General features: G+C 35.1%; 1 protein-coding gene across 2 annotated transcripts in view; it reads left to right on the plus strand.

Annotated features, from left to right (window-relative positions):
* FOXJ3 (forkhead box J3) overlaps positions 1-21,875 on the plus strand; it is a 120,206-nt gene that overhangs the window by 40,818 nt on the left and 57,513 nt on the right. For both annotated transcript variants that reach the window (XM_031464925.2, XM_064493678.1), the window contains exons 3-4: positions 2,591-2,915; positions 12,722-12,796. In XM_031464925.2, coding sequence (XP_031320785.1) covers positions 2,591-2,915; positions 12,722-12,796 — 400 coding nt within the window. The remainder of the gene's footprint in view (positions 1-2,590; positions 2,916-12,721; positions 12,797-21,875) is intronic.

Consider the following 21,875-nt stretch of genomic DNA (forward strand, 5'->3'; position numbering starts at 1 on the left):
CATTATAGCACCAAGAGCTCTTTTCCAGCTCTTCCTTGTGTTTGATCTTCCTAATTGGTTCCTAGAGGACAGATTGCTCTGTGTGTGTGTAGTGTGTATATAAAATTTTACTCTAGGGTAGCCTTGTACACATGTGTAATTATTGTTAAATGTTATAACTTGTATTAAGTACCTGCTTATTGTATGTTCACATTACTGGTGGCACTGGTGAAAGGAAACAGAAGTTAAAGATAATTCTCAGTAGGGAGCATCTGCAGTATCAGTTATATTCCAGTTTGAAATGTGCTTTTATGTTAACTTTGAAAATGTATGCTGCTTTGGGAATTTAAAAAAAGCTACCCGGTGGAGGCTTAATTGAAGCAAATAGGATGACAGCATGGTATAATAATAGCAATGTTTATAGAATGAAATGTGAATAATAATAGTAGCAACTACTGTTATCACTGTTACCACCAGTAGCTAACATTACTGAATATTTACTATCTGCTAGTAACTGTTCTGAGTACTTTATATCAGTGAGGTAGGTACTATTATTTTACAGATGAGGTACGGTAGAAAAATTACTGAAATAGGCATCAGGAGATCTGCGCTCTGGTTTTAGTTCTACTGTTAACTATTTGTTTGAATTTGGGCAAGTTTTTAACTTCAGTAGACCTTAATTTTTCATCTTTAGATTGAAAAGATTGGTCTCTAATCTCTAGGGTACTTTGCCCTCTCTTTGGCATTCTGTGATCTCTAAATTATCTTGACTCCTTAGTCCACAAGTTTCTGTAACTTATTTCATGCTGGGAACAAGCATTTCTGGCTGAGATTATAGAGCAGGATGGTAAGTTTAAGATCTCTTAAGGTTTTGTATAGAGGAATTTAAAGTTCAGGTTTCAGAGGAATGCATTCAGTAGAGATGAGGGAATTTGGGAAAGTGGAAAATGTAAAACTGTCGATCAGAATATCTGAGGAAGAAGATAATAGGATTCCACCAGCAATGCAGATAGCATCCTCATGGCTGTCTCTTGAGTTATAATTGCTATTGATTAATCTGGTTTACTTTACGGTTCATTAGTACCTTCCCAAGATATTCCTAGAGTAATATTATTAACTAACACTTATTGAATATTTCTTCTGTGCATATGTTGTTTAATTCTCAAAGTAATATTTTAAGCGTAGGTACTGTTATTGTTTCATTTTACACGTGAGATGGGTTTAGCAATACTAACACTGTCATAGTCTTACAGATAGTAACTGGTAGAATAAATACTTGAGCTCTGGTCTGCCTGACTTTACAGCCTGTGTTCTTTATCAGTTCTAAACTGCCTCCCAGAAGTTCAGATTCTAAGCACATACGCTAGGTTGCTTTTTGCCTGCAGCCATTTGGGATGAGGGGTCTATATAGGGTTTTCTTAGCCACAGATTTTTCCTTTTGACTGAGGTACTTTAAGTTTCTTACTTTGTTTTCTTTTTTCCCTTTATTTTTATATCACTTAGAAGTCTTTCATTCTTCTCTGCTTTATTGTCAGGGTCACTATTCTTGCTTCTTTGATCCCAGGATAGGAAGGTTTGTACCCCTTGCTGAAAGATAGCAATTTCAGTGTGAAGTGTCAAGCTTTGTTTCTATATTTTTATCTTCTGTTCTTAGAGCTGCTTCCTCCTCTGTCTGGAATATGTGTTAACCTAGCAACTTTGTTTTTTCTTTTTTCTTTCTTTTGGTGGTAATGGTGTGAATTTTTTTAGCCCTAGAGAGAGAAATACCTTACTGAATCCAGATCATTGGATGTTTCTGTAAGCCTGTCCTCCAGTTTTTAATGCTTCTTTTCTGTCCATTTGTGATCTGATCTCTTATATCCTGCACTTCCAGATCTTTATTTAGTTTTCTTAAGCTTGTTCCTTGACTCGTTTAAAAACAACAACAACAACCACAACTGCCTGGTACTGCCTATTCCTCTTTTCTTTAGTCGATGTCCTTGAGTTTGCATTCCTCTTTTCGGTCAACTCCCCCAGCTAGCTTGTCTCCTTGCTATTCTTGTCTACCCTGCTTTACTCTTCCTACCTCCCACCTGCTCAACTTCACCTTCTTTCCTCCATGCAAATTCCTGTGCTTATTTCTCAGTTACTTCTCTGACCTCTTGCCTACACTTTACTTTTGTTATTCTTTTGTATGATTCCCCTAAAATTTGTGTAAAAGAAGTGCCAGATATACAGTCTTAAGTTTTTAAAGGGCTTGTGGTGTTGGTGAGTAAAGAGCTGGACTGCAGACTGGTTTTTTCATACTGTGATCCTGTTGCCCTATTTAAAGTGACAGTTTTTTTTAAGAAAATTGGTATCTGAATAATTTTGTTTGTATGTATTGTTCTATCTTTTTAAACAGTTTAAAACCAAATTTGTTGTGTTTTGGAGAGGAAGAAATTAAGAAAAAAAGATTGGAAATGTTGATCCCTAAAATTTTTGGTTTTGTCATTAATATACTCAATCTTTTTCCTCCAGATGTAACTCAGGCTTTCCCTCACTTTGGAACTCCTAGATTTGTGAATATTGGATATTTTGAGAAGCAGGGGTTCTTTCCTTGATATTGACTAAGGAGTCTATTTACCTTCAGGATGACATCTGAACTGGAGAGCAGCCTAACATCTATGGACTGGTTACCACAGCTCACCATGAGAGCGGCCATCCAAAAATCTGATGCTACACAGAATGCACATGGAACAGGAATTTCCAAGAAGAATGCACTCCTTGACCCAAATACAACCCTGGACCAGGAAGAAGTCCAACAGCACAAAGATGGGAAACCTCCATACAGTTATGCCAGCCTCATTACATTTGCAATTAATAGCTCACCCAAAAAGAAAATGACTCTAAGTGAGATTTACCAGTGGATTTGTGATAACTTCCCATATTATAGAGAGGCTGGCAGTGGTTGGAAGGTAAGGATTTTATTTAAATTTTAATTTTTATGATGTAAATGATAACAGTATTGGCTTCTGTTGAAGATAAAGCTTTGTGGAGACATAATTAAAGATGAAATTCTGATTACTAGTCATTTCGAGGATGTCAAAAAGGAAATTAAATGCTTTTAATTAGGTGACTAACTTTATTTTTGGTCGAATATTAATTTGTTAGAGCTTTATTATGTTAGAGAACTGACATAATACCATAAACTAGGAGCAAAGATAATGTAGCATTCACTGGAAAACAATACCCACAGTTCACCTAAGTTGATAGCAAGTCTAAAGTAAAAACACAACATAGTATAGCAACTAATACTGTTGTCATCATCCAAAATTAAGAAAAAACACTTTATTTTAGAAAATTTTAGATTTATTGAAGCATTACTTTAGTCCAAAGTGTTCCCATGTATCCTTCATCCACTTCCTCTATGTTAACATATAACCACAGTATTGTTATCAAAACTAAGAAATTAATGTCAGTACAGTACCTTTGACTAGACAGTACTGTTAGCAACTGAGTAAATTACAGACTTTATTTAGATTTCACCAGTTTTTCTACAAATGTCTTTTTATGTTCTGGGGTCCAATTCAGGATCTAATCTAGGATCCTGTGTTGATTTAATTGTCATTTATCATGTCTCCTTAGTCTTCTCCCACCTGTAACAGTTCCTCAATCTTTTCTTGTCTTTTATGACCTTCACACTTTTGAAGAGTACGTATCTGGTATTTTGAAGAATGTTTCTCAGTTTGAATATATCTGATGTTTTCTCAGTTAGATTGAGGTAATGCATTTTGGGGAAGAATAATACAGAGATGATGTCCCCTTCTCTGTGTATCATATTGGAGGAACTTAATATCAGTATGTCTTATTCCTGTAATGTTAACCTTGGTTCTTTGGTTAAGATGGTGTCTGCTAGATTTCTCTACTATAAAATTAGTATTTATCACTTTGTAATTATGAAATGTTTTGGGGAGATACTTTGAGGGCATGTGAGGATCCTTTTTTTCCTTAAATTTTTGTTCATTAATTTTAGCATTCATTAGTAGATCATTATAGCAGTTTATATTATTTTCTGATGGTGATTTTCTCTTTTCCGTCATTCCTTCCACCTCAGTTGAGATTCCTCTGTAAGGAAGGCGTGTCCCCTCTTTCCTATCTATCTATCTGTCTGTCTATCTGTCTGTCTGTCTGTCTGTCTGTCTGTCTATCTATCTATCTATCTATCTATCTATCTATCTATCTATCTAATCAATCATACATTTGTAATAGTATGCACTCAATGAATGTTCATTTTTTTTTGTTCTGTTGTTACTTGTTGCTCAAATTGATACTACTTTTGCCATTGGGAGCTCTTAGAGGTTGCCTCCTGAGCCCTTTGATATGGCCCCATTCTTTTATTTGTTCAGCACTTTCAAACTTTTTTGGCACCACAAGATGTTCCAGGCTCATCTTGTACCTTTCCTGCCCTAGCCCTAGAATCAACTACTTCTTTAAGAAGCCCTAGTTCCTGATCTAAACTTTCTGATGCACCATCAAATTAGTTACCTACCTAATTTATGTTATACAAGAAATAGTTCAGCTTTCTTTTGTGCCTGTGCATGTTATGTTTATATTCTTATGTAGGAGTTACCAGTTGTGTGCTATGTGGGGTGTGTGTATGTGTATATGGAAGAAGGGGGTTTATAGAGCTTTAGGTCTGGCATCAGATGCTAGTTACTCTTGTGTCTCTTAACCTTTCCTGTTTCAACATCTTTGTCTTTTTTGTTTGAATATATTTGTTAAAGACATTTATTGATTTATTGTGATGATGTGCTGTGTACCATGTCAGATAATCAAGTACCTTATGGGAAGGGATTTTTTTATATCTCTTACTCTATTCTATGCCCTAGCAGAGTTTTTCCATTTAGTAAGCCTCAATAAATGCAGTTTGAATAAAAGCCTGAATCCTGGTCCCAGCTTTCTTTCCTAGCTTTATTTTCTGCTAGTTCCCTCTCATACACTTTTTCTGCCTGTTCCAGCCTATTAGCTGTCCCTGGAAATAAACACTTTGGTATCTTTCTTTTGTTTTTCTCTTACTTGTCTTTGGACTTTCTCTCTTTTGCTCTTTTTCTGGTTAGCATTATCCTGTTTATTCTTTAAGCTCACATGTAACCTCTCTTCTCCCTATAGAATTAATCTTTTGTCTTCCCATGTTTTATCTTTATTTTTTTAAACATTTTTTATTGATTTATAATCATTTTACAATGTTGTGTCAAATTCCAGTGTTCAGCACAATTTTTCAGTTATACATGAACATATATATATTCATTGTCACATTTTTTTCTCTGTGAGCTATCTCATTTTTTATTAATAACACTAGTGTAGAACTTACAGATTTTTGTTCAGAGACCTTGTTTCATGTAGTCCATCTGAGAGTGTCAGATTCAGTCTGCTGGATTTCTCGTGGCTGGCCAGCCCAAGCTATGGTCTGAAACTGGTTTAGAAGTAGTGATACAGTTTCATCTGGAAGATACATGATTTGTATATAATGAGGAAAGACGAGTGGAAGGGAAAAATGGGAATAGGTAGAGAAGGATGATGTTGCTTTTTAGAACTAAAAGATATGCCAAGGAGACTAATCTAACCTGGTCTAATCTGTTGCTTTGGGCAGACCTTTAATATTTCGAGGGATTGTTATTTCATAATTACTCTTCTAAAAAAGCTTCTTCCACCCAATCTAGGTACCTAGAACTTGCCATGATTTCTTTTAATTTTATTTTTGTAAACATAGAAGTATTTTGAGCACTTCAAATGGAAACAAGTGGAAGGTGGTTTATTTTCTCCTTTAACTATACCTTTTTTTTTTTTAGTTTTGAGTTTTGAAACATGTAATTGTTTTACATATTCAAAAAAAGTTAGGAAATCAAAAAGAATGAAAAAAGAAAACCTTAAATCTGAATGTAAGTTGAAATGAGTAAGTAAGCCTTATATCAAATATATAACATAATCACATAGAAATAAAAATTCAAGAAACTTTTGAAAACAGCATGCTTAAGTTGAAAGAATTACAAAGAAATCATAAACTTTATTTAGTGCATTTGTCTTTGGTAATGGTGCTTTGCTAGATGCAGTCTCTTTGTCTCCTGTAACCCTAAGAAAAGAAGTTGGGAGCAATTCTGAAACACTTTTATATGCATGGTAGGGTAGAACAGTTGACTATGTATATTAGTGTTTTGGGATATCAGGGCTCTCACAGTGGGAGAAGAGAGATATAGGAAGGAATGTGGTGGTTGATTTGAATTAGAGGTGCCAGTTTAAACTCAAGTTTACAATAAAAATCAATGACAGTGCTTTTAAAGTTTAGACTCCTGGGGCACAGCTCCAGAGATTTTGAAATAGCCATCCTAGAGCCTAGGAGTCTGTATTAAAATTCATCTCAAGTCATTCTAGTATGAGTAGACTGTGCTTTTGAGAAACTACTTTTGAAGCTGGGGTTTTCAAGGCCAACCAATATTCAGTTATGAGTTATTTAACCTGGGCCATTTTACTTCAGCTTACCCTGGACCATCTTAATTATCTCTACGTCTGCTCTCCCAGCTACTTTTCTCAGGGTTGTTAGAGGTAACATCTCCCCAAGTTGTGAGGTCTCTTTTCTTCACTGTGTGTTGTAAATACATGTCTTGGCTCGCATATCTCTCTGGCTGTTTTTATTTTCTAAGTATGCTTTTGGTATTTTTTTCCCAGTAGATTTGTGATTACCATATGAAAAGCATTGTATTCTAGGTTCTGAATTGATGGACAAGGTCCCTACCCTCATGGAGCCTACTTACATTTTGATATAGAATAAAATATGGAAGAGGAAGACCATTAAATGATAATTCCAAGTGTGGTGAGAAATCCACACTTGGCCTAACCTAATAATGAATAAAAGTGAGAAAGGACTTCCCTAAAGAACTGACGTTTAAAACAAGAATGAATGGAAAGTTGAGTAGACTTAGGTGAAGGGAATGGAGTAAAGCTGGAGGCAGTAATTTTTGAAGAGGGAGCAATAAGTGGAGTGAGTGAGAACATTGGAGGGGATGAGTTTAGACAGCAAAGTAGGGTCAGATCATGAAGAGTCTTGCAGAGGCTTTAAGGATTTTGAATTTTATCATAAGTGCAATGGGAAGTTATTGAGAGGTTTTAAGTGAAGCAATAACGTCGGATTTGCTTTGTGAAGAGGTGCCTGTTGGCTGGAGAATGGTAGAGGAGGGGCAAGGATAGGAAGGTGGGGAGTGGACACTAGTTAGGAAGCTGTTGTACTAGTTTTGGTGAGACTGGTCTCCTGGACTGAGAGAGTAACAGAAGAGATGGAGTTGGGTAAGTAGATCCAAAGTAGACTTATAAAGTTTGGTGATAGATTTTTTTTTAGATAGTGATGAGGAGGGAGGAGTCAAAGATGTCTTACAGATGTCTGATTGGAGCAGTAAACTGAGAAGGGAAAAGTGGAAAAAGATCACACTGGGGATAAAGATTGAGTTTAGTTTTAAACATGTTGAGTTGGAGGTGCTTCTGAGATGTCTAGTACATTGTTGAAAATACATGTGAACTCAAGAGAAAAGTCTGGAGATCTGGATGGATTTAAGCGTGACACATGGTCACTGAAGCCATGGCTGTAGGTGAGATTGCCTAGGCTGCCAGCACCTATGCGAAAGGAGGAAGACCCAAGTAGAGATCTGTTCTTCCCCTGAAGCTGTCTAGAAAATATGATCATACTGATTTCTTCTTCTGACCATCTTGGTTTTGTTTTTTCCCCATCTTGAACTTTTTAGGTGGGTAGATGAACGCCAGTTTTCCTGATTAGTTCTTTCTTTTTCTCTTCTTTTTGGATTTGGGCTGAGTATTTTTTTATGATTCCATTTTATCTTCACTATTATTTCATTAGTTTTACCTCTTCCTAAATTTTGTTTTAGGAAGTGATTACTCTAGGGTTTACCACACACATCTTTAACTTATCATACTCTACCTTCAAATACACCATATTATAAATAGTGTAAGAACTTTATAAACCATATATAGTTGACCCTTGAACAGCTTGGAGAATAGGGGCTGCTGACCCCTGCGCAGTTGGAAATTCATGTGTAAAGTAGAGAATTTGCATATAACTTTACAGTTGGCCTTCCATATTCATGGTTCTGAATACATGGACTTAACCAACTTCAGATTGTACTAGTACATATTTATTGGGGGAAAAAATCTGTGTATAAGTGGGACCTGTGCAGTTCAAAACCGTGTTGTTCAAGGGTCAGCTGTACTGCTAATTCCCCTGACCCAATCTTTATGTTAATGTTGTTGTACATTTTACTTTTACATGTTAAAAACCCTATAATAAATTACAATATTTGCTTTAGATAGGTATCTTTTAAAGGCATGTTAAATAAGCGACAATGGTTTTTAAAATTTGCATTCATTTTCACAATTTCTGGAACTCTTCATTTCTTTTTTGTAGATCCAGGTTTCCATTTAGTATCATACTTCTGCCTGAAGAACTTCCTTATAACATTGCCAGCCAACTGGCAGTATTAGAAAAGATTTCTTTCTTTCTTTTTAAAATTAATTAATTATTTTAAAATTTTATTTTATTGAGTTATAGTCAGTTTACAATATTGTGTCAATTTCCAGTGTAGAGCACAATTTTGTAGTTATACATGAACATTCATATATTCATTGTCGCATTCTTTTTCACTGTAAGCTACCACAAGATCTTGTATATATTTCCCTGTGCTATACAGTGTAATCTTATCTATTCTATATACACCTGTCAGTATCTACAAATTTTGAACTCCCAGTCTGTCCCTTTCCACCCCTCCTCCCCCCCGGCACCACAAGTTTGTATTCTATGTCTACGAGTCTGTTTCTGTTTTGTATTATGTTCATTTGTCTTTTTCTTGTCTTGTCTTGTCTTGTCTTGTCTTGTCTTGTCTTGTCTTGTCTTGTCTTCTCTTCTCTTCTCTTCTCTTCTCTTCTCTTCTCTTCTCTTCTCTTTTCTTTCCTTTTCTTCTCTTTTCCTTTCTTTCTTCTCTTTTCCTTCTTTCTTTTCTTTCTTTCTTTCTCTCTTTCTCTTTTTCTCTCTTCCTCTCTTCCTCTCTTTCTTTCTCTCTTTCTTTTTGGATTCCACATATGAGTGATCTCATATGGTAATTTTCTTTTTCTTTTTGGCTTACTTCACTTAGAATTCTCCAGGGACATCTGTGTTGCTGCAAATGGCATTATGTTGTCATTTTTTAAGGCTGAATAATATTACATTGTATGAATATATCACATCTTTTTTATCCAGTCATCTGTTGATGGACATTTAGGCTATTTCCATGTCTTGGCTATTGTGAATAGTGCTGCTATGAACATTGGGGTGCAGGTGTCTTTTTGAAGTAGGGTTCCTTCAGGATATATGCCCAGGAGTGGGATTCCTGGGTCATATGGTTTAGTCTATTCTAGTCTTTTGAGGAATCTCCATACTGTTTTCCACAGTGGCTGAGAAAAGATTTCTTTCAGCTTTTGTTTGTCTGAAGGTCTTTATTTTGCCTTCATTTTTGAGAGATATTTTTACTGCATATAGAATTGACTTTTTCTTCTAGTGTTTTTAAAATGTCACTTTGTTGTCTTCTTACTTGCATAGTTTTTGAGATATCTGCTATAATTCTTATCTTCATTCCTCTGTACGTAATCTTTTTTTCTCTTGTTGCCTATAAGATGTTCTCTTCATTTTGATTTTCAGCATTTTGACTATAATAAATGTAGGTGTGTGGATTTTTAATTCCTTCTGCTTGATGTTCTCTGAAATGTTTGCATCTGTGATTTGATGTCTTGCATTATTTTGGGGAGATTCTTGGCTGTTACATTTTCACATTTTTCTTTTGCCCCATTCTTTTTCATTTCTGCTTCTGGGACTCATTTCATGTATTGTTCCACAGTTCTTGGATGATTTTATTTATTTTTGGGGGTGAATGTGTGCCTGCCTGCATGCTTGTGTGTTAGTTTGGATAATTTCAAGGTATCTGAGCCTTTCCCTAGTTGTGTCCAGTCTATCTTTGATCATGTTTTTTAAAAAAAAAGTCTGTCATTTACATTTGATTCTTATTTCTTAATTCTTACAGTTGACTCTTAAAACAGAGTTTACACATCTCAGTTGAAATTCCCCAAATCTTTATGCGGGTTGTCCACTTTTTTCTACTTGATGCTTGAACATATTAGTCAGTTTTTTTTAAAGTTCTTGTCTACTAGACATCTAACACCTAAGTCATCCCTCAGTTGGGTTTGTTGATTACTTTATCTCTTGACAGTGGATTTTTCCTCCCTTGTTTTTCCAAGTATCTTGCAATTTTTGACTGAGTGACAGATACATGTATAGAAGAATGGTAGAGATAGAGTTAAATAGTACTCATATTTGTAAATGGACAAGCATCTCTTTTCTCAGGCCATTTGTATCGGGAGCTGAATTACTCTATCAGTAATTGAGCTGGATTTGTGTTTTGTTATTGGTGTCTTTACCTTTACTGTAGCACAGACTTTACATTCCTCCAGGAGTAGACTTCTGTTACCTTGTCCTTGGAGCTGGCGGGCTTGGATGCTGTAGGGTTTTCTCAGTTTTCCTGCTTTCTCTAGATTTTAGTTGTCTCTGCCACCTTGTTACAAATGGGGGTCTCTCCATGCTCCTGCCCCTCCTCTATCATGGGTTATTACTTGTTTTTCACTGCTAGGCTTGTGATAGAGGCTGAGTCTTTTTGGTTTTTGTTTGTTTTTTCTTTTTCTTTTTTTTTCCTTTTGTTTTGATCCAGCCTTGGTCTTCCTCAGGCCCTTGGACTTGAGGTGGGGCTTTTTCAGTATTTCTTTCCCTCAGCCAGATTAGCTTTGTTTATCTGTACTTACGTTGGGTGGGAGTTTCTTGCCTCCTTCCCAGCTGGAGCCAACCTCCACCTTAGCATTGGTGTAGGATCCTGGCCCCTGGATAGTTTCTGACACTTTTCCTAGAGGTAAAAGGATTTTGCTTCTACCCTTCCTACATCAGCTGTAGGTGTTTGCCTGTGTCTTGAGAAAGTCTTTCCTATTCTTCCCTAGAGGCAGAAGGGTTTTCGGTCCATTCTTCTCTCAGAAGCAATCTTTGCCCGAACACTATGGGTGAGAGGTTTTGCTGCCACTATCTCAAACTTAAGGTTTTTGCTTTGTAAGCTCTATAAAAGGTGGTGTGCCTTTGTCTCCCTCTGTAGCCATCAGTTATCTCCTTCCTGCATGTACCACAAAGGAGACTTTCTTTGGTCTCCTTTCCTACCCCAGGTCATTCTTGTGAGCATGTGGTGAAGGCCCAAGAGCTTCTTTCTGAGCTTGAGATTGAGTGGAAACTTCCCTTCTGTCTGGGGCCCTTTTTGCTCTAAACTGATACATTAGCTCATGATTGGCCTTTTAAATTTTAGCTGATTTCTTGGGGGCTTGGATGGTGGCCATCTCTTTCTCCCATATTCTGTTAAAACGTGAGACAGTTTGTCCCCTTTCTCCTAGAATATGGGCTTGTCCCTCTCAGGAATTTCATTTGTTGGGCTGCCTTGCAACGTTAGCTCTCAGATGTGGCTCAAAAATAAGCTTTTTTTTTTTTTTTTTTGACTTACTCATTGGTTTCTCATTGTTTGGGAGGGATCATCAGTCTTTGTAGCTGTTTACATTTCAAGTAGAGATGGAACTACCATTCATAAGTTTTAAATTGATGTGGTAATAAAATAGGCTTGAATTTATGTTCTCTGGTCATATTTTAAAAACTTCTTTAATCTAAGTATTGCCCCCATGAAAGGCAAATTTTACTGTAGGCATTGTTAAAGTTTTAAATTTTATATAAAAATAAAATGACGTTAAGCCAAAAAATGACACCCCCCCCACCCAATTCTAAGTGGTGGCTAAATGCATTTGGAGTCCCTCCACCAAATACCTGGCCATTTTGGAAGAAACAAAATTATGGAATGAATTTTGGAGCATTTTATTAAAAATAAGTTGCCTTTGGGTGTTTTCTGTAAAACTTGTGGCACAGTCCTACTTACTCATGAAAAGATATCCTATTTCACAGATTCTCCAGGTCTCTAAGTCCTTCCATCTGTGTTGTTTGTTCTCTCCTGCTACGTCCAGGAATCTGATGTTCTTACTGGCTTCTGTAGCCAGTGTCTTCCCATGTGGTTTTCTTTCTTACATACTGTAGTGAGAACCTAACTGGCTTTTATATGCTCTTGTAATGGATCAGTGAAGTTTTTTTGTTTAAAACTTTTAACTCATTAAATAGTGGTAACACATGTGTGCCTTGTAGATCATTTGAACATTGCAGAAAAGTAAAAAGAGGAAAACAGTCATCACCTATAATTCCATGTAGAACAACTCTTAGCATTTTGCATTCTGGCTGGTTTCCAAGAATAAACTAATAAATACATACCACAATTAAAATCATAATATGCATATAATTTTATATTTGGTATTTAATATTTAAGATAATTATAGACATCTTGCATCGTTAAAAGGTCTTAAACTTTTAAAATGGGACATAGATTCCATTATTTGGAGTTTTGTAAAATACACTAGAAACTGTCTTTACCAGTAACTACTTTCCTTTGCAGCAGTCGTAATTTGAAAATCAGAAAGGTTTAACTTTGAAGCTCATTTTAAAAGCTTATTTCATTTGTAATTGTATTTAGGTGCATAGAGATTCTTAGGTTTCTGCTTCTGTTTTTTAAGGTGGGTTTTGGTTTTTGGACCAATGATCCTATGGCTTGGCTTTCTTTTTTAATTTCAGAATTCCATACGGCACAATCTGTCGCTGAACAAGTGTTTCCTTAAAGTGCCTCGATCCAAGGATGACCCCGGAAAGGTAGGATTCATTTTCTTAAGATAAAATAATTGGATTGTTCATTGTATCTGTTGGCATGCTTGAATCTTGAGTTATATCTGTTATATAAAGAAAAAGAATTGGAATGAAAGCCTTCAAGAACTTGTTCAGTTGACTGATCAGGAACCTTTGTGAAATAGCCTGTCCTCTTTCACCCCAGCCACCCTACCTCACCTCATCTCACCTCACCTCACCTCACCTCATTATAGTTGGTATGCTTCAAGGACCAGCCAAACAGGGAGAACTTTCTTTTTAAGCAGTGAGAAGCTAGCTAGTGTAGAGCTGGTCTTCTGTTACAGTTTGCTGTTTCTAATGTAGTTTTTGTTTGGTAATTATTTTCTTAATATGTATTAAATTAAATTTGGTTTTTGAATTGCTTGTTGGAACCACAGCTTATGAGTTATTATATATAAGATGTGAATCTATGTGTAATTGACAAGTAGAAATAATTCTTATCCTGAAACAAAATTGTTTCTGTTACTTCCTTATTTTCTCAGTTGTTGTTTTTTCCTCTTCATTCCATTTATCTTCTGCCACTGTCACATTTTTAGTATTTTATCTGCAGAAACTTCCCATTTTTTGTTTCAAAGCAATGTCAACTACATTGTGGCCTTAACTAGTTGTGGTACTAGTTGCTTGGTTTCTAAAGCTCAGAGTACTTGCTTGGACCATATTTGATTGTCATGATAAATTATTAGTGAGATTAGGACTTTGAGATGATGTATCTGTTGGCAGGTACCCATCCTTGTTTGGCTGATTAGACTTCTTGTCATCTTTTTTAGGCTACTGTCCCTGGAAGAATTTTTCTAAAATGTAAGCCATGTCATGTTATCACACTGCTTAAAAGCACTCCCCAGTGTCCTGGAGATGTTTCTTTGCTATAAAATATCCTTTACTATCTTTTCCTTGATCTGCATTTCTAGCTATGATTTCACCTCATTCAACGTGACTGTGAGGAACTACTTGACATTTCCCAAACATGCCTTGCATATGGTTTTCTCTTAGTGTGCAAACTCCTTCTATGTGTCTGATGTACGTCTTTTAAGATTGAGCTGCAACATTACCCTCTGAAGCTTTTTTCCCCCACATACTTTAGCTGAGTTTATTGTTTCCTCTTTTGAGTTCCTGTTACTTTGTCATCATGGTAGTAGCTCCTAACTGGTCTTTCTATCTTGAGGCTTACTATTTCCGATTTATAGTAGCCAGCCATCTTTCAAAATGTTGACCTAATCATATGCTCTCTTTGCTTAAAATCCTCATTGGTTATCTACCACCTGTAGGTTGAAGTCTGAACTCACGAAGGTGGGGATAATGTATATATTGTTCACTTTTTAGCCCCAGTTGCATACACAGTGGCACTGAGGAGACACTCTTGTTGAATGAATATATAATTGACTCCTGAACAATGTGTGAATTAGAGGCGCTGATCTCTACACAGTTGAAAATTCCAGTATAACTTAGAGTCAGCCTTTGTTATACACATTCTTGTATATCCACAGTTTTGCCATCCCTGGATTCGACCAACTGCAGATTGTGTAATACTGTAGTATTTACTATTGAAAAAAAAAATCTGTGTATATATACGTGGACCCGTGCAGTTCAAACCTGTGTTGTTCAAGATCAGCTCTATTGTATGTACTGTTAGATGGTTAACTTCTTGAAGTAAGACATGGAGAGTTATTCATCTCTATTGTAAAGCATGCACTCTTAATTAATAAATGTTTTATAGCACCTTGTATGATCTACCTCATCAAGTTCGTTCTCAGTAAGACTGAACAGATTATTGTAATAGTCTTTTTATTTGACCCAGTTTATTATTTATCTGTGTTCATAACTCCAAGATAGTGAATAGGAATTGGTGAAATTCATTTTTCCTTTAAAGCAGGCTTATTTAAAAAAAAAAGTATAACTTTTTATATTTGCTTCATTGTAGCTTCCGATGGTCAGTGAGTCTGACTAAAAATCTTAACAGAGTTTAGAGATTATCTATTTTTATTAGAGTTCTATGAAGGTACTAATTGGAATCTGTAAATACTTGGTTCAGACTTAATTTTTAAATGAGGTTTAAATCATTAAAAAAAAAAAACCATGAATGCTTAGCTATGTTATGTACTAAATTTTAACCAATTAGAGACCTGTTTTTTAAAAACTTGTTCTGTTAGGGTTTCTTTTATGCAGAACTTAAAAGCTTTTCTCCACCGTTAATTAAATAATGTCATGGGGTAAGGTAGATGTGGAAAACATGTTTTCTTTGCAACTATTCTTGTTGAATCAGGATTGTCTTACTACTGTGTAACCAAAACAAAGTACAGAAATAAATTGAATCCTGGGAGGTTAATAAAAGCTTTCAACTTTTACCATTAGTCTCTAATTTTAAAGTTTGATTTTTATCAAAACACGTCATTGGTCTTGGTCGTAATAGTAAGTATCATAGATTTGATCTTACGAAGTACATTTGTACTGATAGAGTCATTTTTGTTTTCAGTCTCAAGGTGAGATTTAAATACCTAGTGTTCTTACTGATTTTGGTCAGAAGTAAATGTTGTAAATCTGATCTTATAAAATAATATTTCTATGAATAAAACCATTTTAGATTTTGATATCAAAATAAGATTTTTGTTTAAAAAAATTCTATTGCCTAAAAAAAGTTTTGAAAACCTCAAATCTTGCCCATTTGATAGTAGAGGAAATAAGGTCTCCAATGACTTTCCCAAGTGCATATGTGGAATTAGAACCCAGCTGTATTGGCCAGACTTACTTGAAAGTCACAGACACCTATTACAGACCAACTTAAGAGAGAAATATGTCTGTAGGAAGAACTGGAACTGGAGCCTGATTTTTAATCGTATCACCAGGAATGTCTCTTTATATCCCTTAGTTCTGCTAGCTTCTCTGATGGCTTCATTTTCAAGTAAGTTTGTGGCAGAGATGGCCATCAGCAGCTTCTGGCATATATTCTACAATTTTAGTAACCCTTAACAGAGAGTGTTTGTTGCCTTTCCACCGAGTCCCCTGGAATACAGCAAACATCTTAGAATGAATGCGGAACAAACAGAAAACAATTGGTTTTTTGGTTCCTAGGCTGGTGCTTTTTCCACTATACCAGTCTTCCTTGAAAGGGAGGCCAAAATGTTTAAGTTTTGGTACTTATGAAGTGTTTTTTCTTTTTGTATTACAGTGTTTCCTGGCATTTGAGGAGCTTTTCCAAAACCACCCTCACCACAGTGGGAGAAAACCATTGAGCCAAGGTGGGGTGGGAGTAGTTTTTGGTCTTGGGTAATGGGTGGACTTTAACCCCTTAGGATTTTACTAGCTACTGCCATGATCTAGATGGGTCCAAGAGGTAGAGATAGAAGTAGCTCATACAGTGTCATCCTCCTCGTATTTTTATGGTATAGCCCTCTGTTCAGTATATTACCACAGAGATGTGGAAGCTTAAACATGAAAAATATTGCTGAATTACAGGTGCTTTTATATGGCGATTTATTCCTGACTTAATCCTTTATTTTCTAGAAGCTTTTGCCATAAAAGTCTTTAATATTTGATACTCTCTTATGTACATTGATGGTCTGAAATTCATTTTCCTCTGTTCACTCAAACTAAATTCAAACAGCCACATTATTACTTTCTTTCAAAAGAAACACAAACCAAATGAAATTATATTTTGCATCTATAACTCTCCTGCTTTTTTGGGGACAGAATTCTATTTTCTTTTCCCTTGATTATGGCCCTGTTTCTGTATCCTGCAGTCTGGTTTGTTTGTTTGTTTGTTTGTTTGTTTTTTAATTGTCTTTTATCTCCTCTCTTATCATTGGCTTTATTTTCTGTTATTTTTGTCTGGCTTTTTTATTTAATTTTTTTTTGATGAAAATTGTCTTATTCTGCAATTCACACATGCCTGTTAATTATCTTGAAGGTAAATATTTTGCTCACATTATGGAAAGACAAATCTTATCAACTAAATTTAGTTTTTAACAAATAGAGTTTTCTTTCTTTGCTTTCCAGCTTAATTTTTTCTCAACCTTCCCTCTTCTCTAGCTCAGGAAAATACCTTGACTTAAAGGAAATAAGAGATTTTAAGAAGTAGTTTCAACGATTTGCATAATTAAACAGCAGCAGTTGTCTCCAGTAGAACTAAGATGGTAGCTAAGAAGTTTTAAGACCCCTGAAGGCCACCTGCCTGTGTGGCCTGGGAGAGATAACTACAGTGAATTCATAGTAAGAAGAGCTTTTTATTATTTGAAAGCTTTTTCTTGCCTAGGATGGGGAGATTGTAAAGACTCATTGGCTGTGAGGATCGATGTCTTTAAACTCACTGCTAGAGAATTAACTTTTGGAAGTTCTGAGATTGTGATTATTTTCTACTCCTGTCCTCTGCCATAGTATAAGAGACCATAACATAGTTGACTGACTGCTTTTATTCAAAAGGTATTCTTTTTTGACCACATTAGTATTATTTTGTATATATTTGTAAATTGTCTATTATTTGTTGGTATCCTGTTTTGGTCATTTTATTTATTTAAACAAATGTAGGACAACTGGAGAGCTTTGAGAAAACATAAGATATAACATTAAGTGATAAATAGTGTTGCAAGAATCATAGGTATGTACCCTGAAGAAGGAAGATAGTATTATTTTAATACTAGTCTTAAAGTAGATGTGTGATTTTTGTGAGGAAGAAGTTGACCTCTTGTCTATGTCTTTGAGTAAAACCAAACAGGAAGTAGAATTTAAAGATAGACAAGAGTTCAGTTAGACAAAAATAAGGACATCCTATTTATTGGAGTGAAAAAAATACTCATAGGGTTCCCAAGGGAGACTTTAGAGTTGCCACATCTAAAGCATTTCAAGGAGAGGTGAAATTATTAACCTTTGTGGTTTTAACTCATGATAGGTAAGAACCCAAATTGGAGGCTGAGAAGCTGACATGATCAAGTTTAGCTGAGGGACTAATCAGAACAAAGTTGAGATAGAATCAGGAATTAAGGGAATTAATTTAAGTACTCACATGAGATCAAGAGTAAAGAAATGGTTGGTGCCAAGAGTGCATGTTAAAGCAAAAGTGGATTATGAGTGTGAGACAGTCCATTAGACAAACCACGGCATAGTAAATAAGCATTGAGAGAGGCATTCAGAGAGGATCTGAAAGATTGAGTTGGATAAGAGGTGAGGGTCTGATTCAGAGAGAGAACACTGCAGAAATAGAAGTGCTGGCAAAGAACCCTGACAATATACTGTTAGTCAAAGAGTTTAGTTAGAGCTACCTTTTATTTGCACATGGCAGTATTCTCTGTTCTCTTTAGGTGGGAGTTAACATTTTGAACATTTTGTTGTTATTGTTGGCCTCTATTTTCTTCCAGATCTAAACTTCTTTTTAAAAAATAATGTTTCACCTACAGATTAAATTTTTTAAAATTATATATGGTAAAATTCACTCTCTGGTGTATAATTCTAGTAGTTTTGACGAATGCATGCAGTGTAAGCATCACTATGATCAAGATACAGAACACTGTTGCCGTTTGGTAGTTAGCCCCCTCCCCCATCCCTGGCAACCCCCTCATCTATTTTTTCTTTATAATTTTGCCTTTTCCAGAAATTCATAGAAGTGGGATTCATACAGTAGGTGGCCATTTGAGTCTGGCTTCTTTTGCTTAGCATAACGCATTTGAGATCCGTCTGTCTTAGGAATATCAACAGTTTCATCTTATTTCATACATTTCCTCTTACGGATTTTCCACAGTTTAATCACTATTTGAAGGACATTTGGGTTGTTGCCAGTCACAGGTATATTTGACTGTCAATTTTTTTTTAGGCTTAGATTCAATAATTAATTTGACAAATACTGAGATACAAGACAATGTTGAATTAACCTAAACTAGTAACATGTAATAGTCATACTAAATTGCTTTGTGAGTTATAGTAAATACAAGTGAGCTATCTGTCTCTTGGAAATCAATTGTGATACAGTAAAATGGTACCTTTAACTTAAAAAAAATTTCTAAAAGGATTAAGTTAAGGCACTAATGATTTAAAAATAGGTTATGACCAACTGTTAATAACTTAATAGAATATACTCTCTTAAGTATCTTTAACATTTAGAGAAACCATTTACTGTACTATAATCAGTATGCTAATTGCATATTATTTTTAATTTATTGATTAAGAGTAAATTCCTTAACAATCTTTCCTGGGCGACACTTAGATTAATTTGATAATCAATGTAAAAGTAATAAAAACCTGTCTTTGTTCAACAAGAATGTTCCAGAGAACTGAGCTGGCATTGGAACAGTTTTTGTCCTTACATTCATTCAGCTATGTAGTATCCAAGCTGCCTGCCTTTGAGTACCTTTTGTGTATTTGGCTGTTGATACCTTTAAAATTGGATTGTCAGATGTAAACTGGGAGAAAAAAAAACATTGAGACATCATATGAAGTTAAAGAAACCAAGGGCAAAAGGGATCCGGTACTGTGTCTAAGGCTCTTTGGAATGGTGTGCATTGAGAGCAAGGCAGAGCAGAGTATAGTCTGTAAAGATTCATTTTACCAGTGAGCATATATACATAACTAACTATAGTTAGAACATAAAATTCACAGATTTAGCCATTTGAAATGGTTAGCTATGTATGATAGGGACTGCTTTCCCCCAGAATATGAAATTAATATTAACTTCTTGGGGTTATTTATGTTTAATTAGATAATGACATTTTTATTAGGCTGTTTTTAATCTGAGGGCTGCTAAAGAAAAGCCACATTAGTGTGTAGTAGAGCAGGGTGCTTTGTGTTGACATAATTTCAATCAAATTATTGGAACAATTAAGATGTACTTTATTTGAAGAGAGAAATATTTTGTAATGATGAAAATAAAGGCATTTAAGTCCATTGTTGGTCATTGACACATCTTTATTTCTGATGCATTTTGTATACTTTGGTTTTCTTAATTTTCCTATTAATTATTTCTTATTATTGGTTTGATCACTTCTATTTAAGAATGCTGCCTCGTTTTCAACTGAGTGTTACATCCCCAAATTAATCTTTGTTTTAGGATATCTTGAAGTTGACAGGTGATTTAGATTTGGAAGCTGTAAAGTTGTAGTTTGTGATCTTTCTTTGAAATTTTGCAGACTAAGACATAGCAGTCTTCTTCTCCAGGAGGACATTAACTGGCTGTACCAGAATTGCTGATATGAATTAATAATAATGTCTACATTTGTATATTCCTTTACAGATTAGGGGGCTATTTTACATGTATTATCTCAATCTTTAAAACAAACCTGTATTCAGGCCCCAGTTTTAGATAGTGATCTTTAAGTCCATAGTAGATTTTCCATAACACATTACTGTTCATAATGGAATGTCACATAAATGGTATCCTTCAGTATATACTCTGTTTATGTCTAGATTTTTTCATTCAGCATAATGTTTGTGATTCTGTTGCATTATGTCAGTTGTTTGTTTCTTATATTGCTAAGTAGCATTCCACTGTATGACTATACCACAATTTTTTAATCTGTTTGCCTGTTGGTAGACACATTTGGGTTGTTTTCAGTTTGGGGCTATTATGAACAAGCTACTAGGAAATTCTTAAACAGGTTTTCTATGGACATATGCTTTTGTTTCTCTTGAATGATGGAAGAATTGCTATGTCAAAGGATAGGTGGAACGTTAACTTGATAAGAAACTGCCAAATCTTTTTCCAAAGCGGTTGTGTATTTTGCATTCCCAGTAGCAAGACATACGAGTTCCAGATGCGCCACATTTTGATTAACACTTGGTATTACCTTTTTAATTTTAGTCATTTTAGTGGGTATGAAGTAGTATCTCATTATGCTTTTATTTTGACTTTTCATGATGACCATTGATGTTGAGCATCTTTTCATGTGCTTACTGGTCATTTTTATATCTTCTCTGAAAATTCTTTTTAAAGTCTTTTGCCTTTTTCTTCCTTTTAAAATTTGATTGTCCTTACTAAGTTGTAAGAGTTTTATATATATTCTAGACATGTCTTTTCTTAGATTTATATTGTGTAAACATTTTACCAGTCTGTGATTTTTGCCTTTTTGTTTTCATAACAGTGTCTTAAAAAAGAGTAGAAGTTTTGGATTTTGATGAAGTCTAATTTATTAATTTAAAATTTAATGATTAGTGACTTGTATGTCCTGTTCAGGAAATCATCCAAGGTCATAAATATTTACTTCTCTGTTTTCTTCTGCAGGTTTTATAGTTTTAGATTTTACATTTAGGTCTGTGATCCATTTCAAGTTAATATTTGTGTATCGAGTGCTTAATCTTCCTGTTGAATTGTTCTTTTATCATTATGAAGTGTTCTTAATTTTGTAAAATACTCTTTGTCTTGAAGCTTTATTGGTCTGATGTTAATACAGCCACTACAACTTCCTTTCCTTTTTTTTTTTTAACATTTTTTATTGATTTATAGTCATTTTACAGTCAATGTTGTGTCAAATTCCAGTGTAGAGCACAATTTTCAGTTATACATGAACATACATATATTCATTGTCACTTTTTTTCTCTGTGAGCTACCATAAGATCTTGTGTATATTTCCCTGTGCTTTACAGTATAATCTTGTTTATCTATTCTACAATTTTAAAATCCCGTCTATCTCTTCCCACCCTCCACCCCCTTGACAACCATAAGTTTGTATTCTATGTCTATGAGTCTATTTCTGTTTTGCATTTACGCTTTGTTTTTTGGTTTTTGTTTTTTAGATTCCACATATGAGCGATCTCATATGGTATTTTTCTTTCTCTTTCTGGCTTACTTCACTTAGAATGACATTCTCCAGGAGCATCCATGTTGCTGCAAATGGTGTTATGTTGTCAGTTTTTATGGCTGAATAGTATTCCATTGTATAAATATACCGCATCTTCTTTATCCAGTCATCCGTTGATGGACATATAGGCTGTTTCCATGTCTTGGCTATTGTAAATAGTGCTGCTATAAACATTGGGGTGCAGGTGTCATCCTGAAGTAGGGTTTCTTCTGTATGTAAGCCCAGGAGCGGGATTCCTGGGTCATACGGTAAGTCTATTCCTGGTCTTTTGA

This window comes from Camelus dromedarius, chromosome 14 (genome assembly GCF_036321535.1).
Source record: "Camelus dromedarius isolate mCamDro1 chromosome 14, mCamDro1.pat, whole genome shotgun sequence".
Lineage (NCBI taxonomy): Eukaryota > Metazoa > Chordata > Mammalia > Artiodactyla > Camelidae > Camelus > Camelus dromedarius.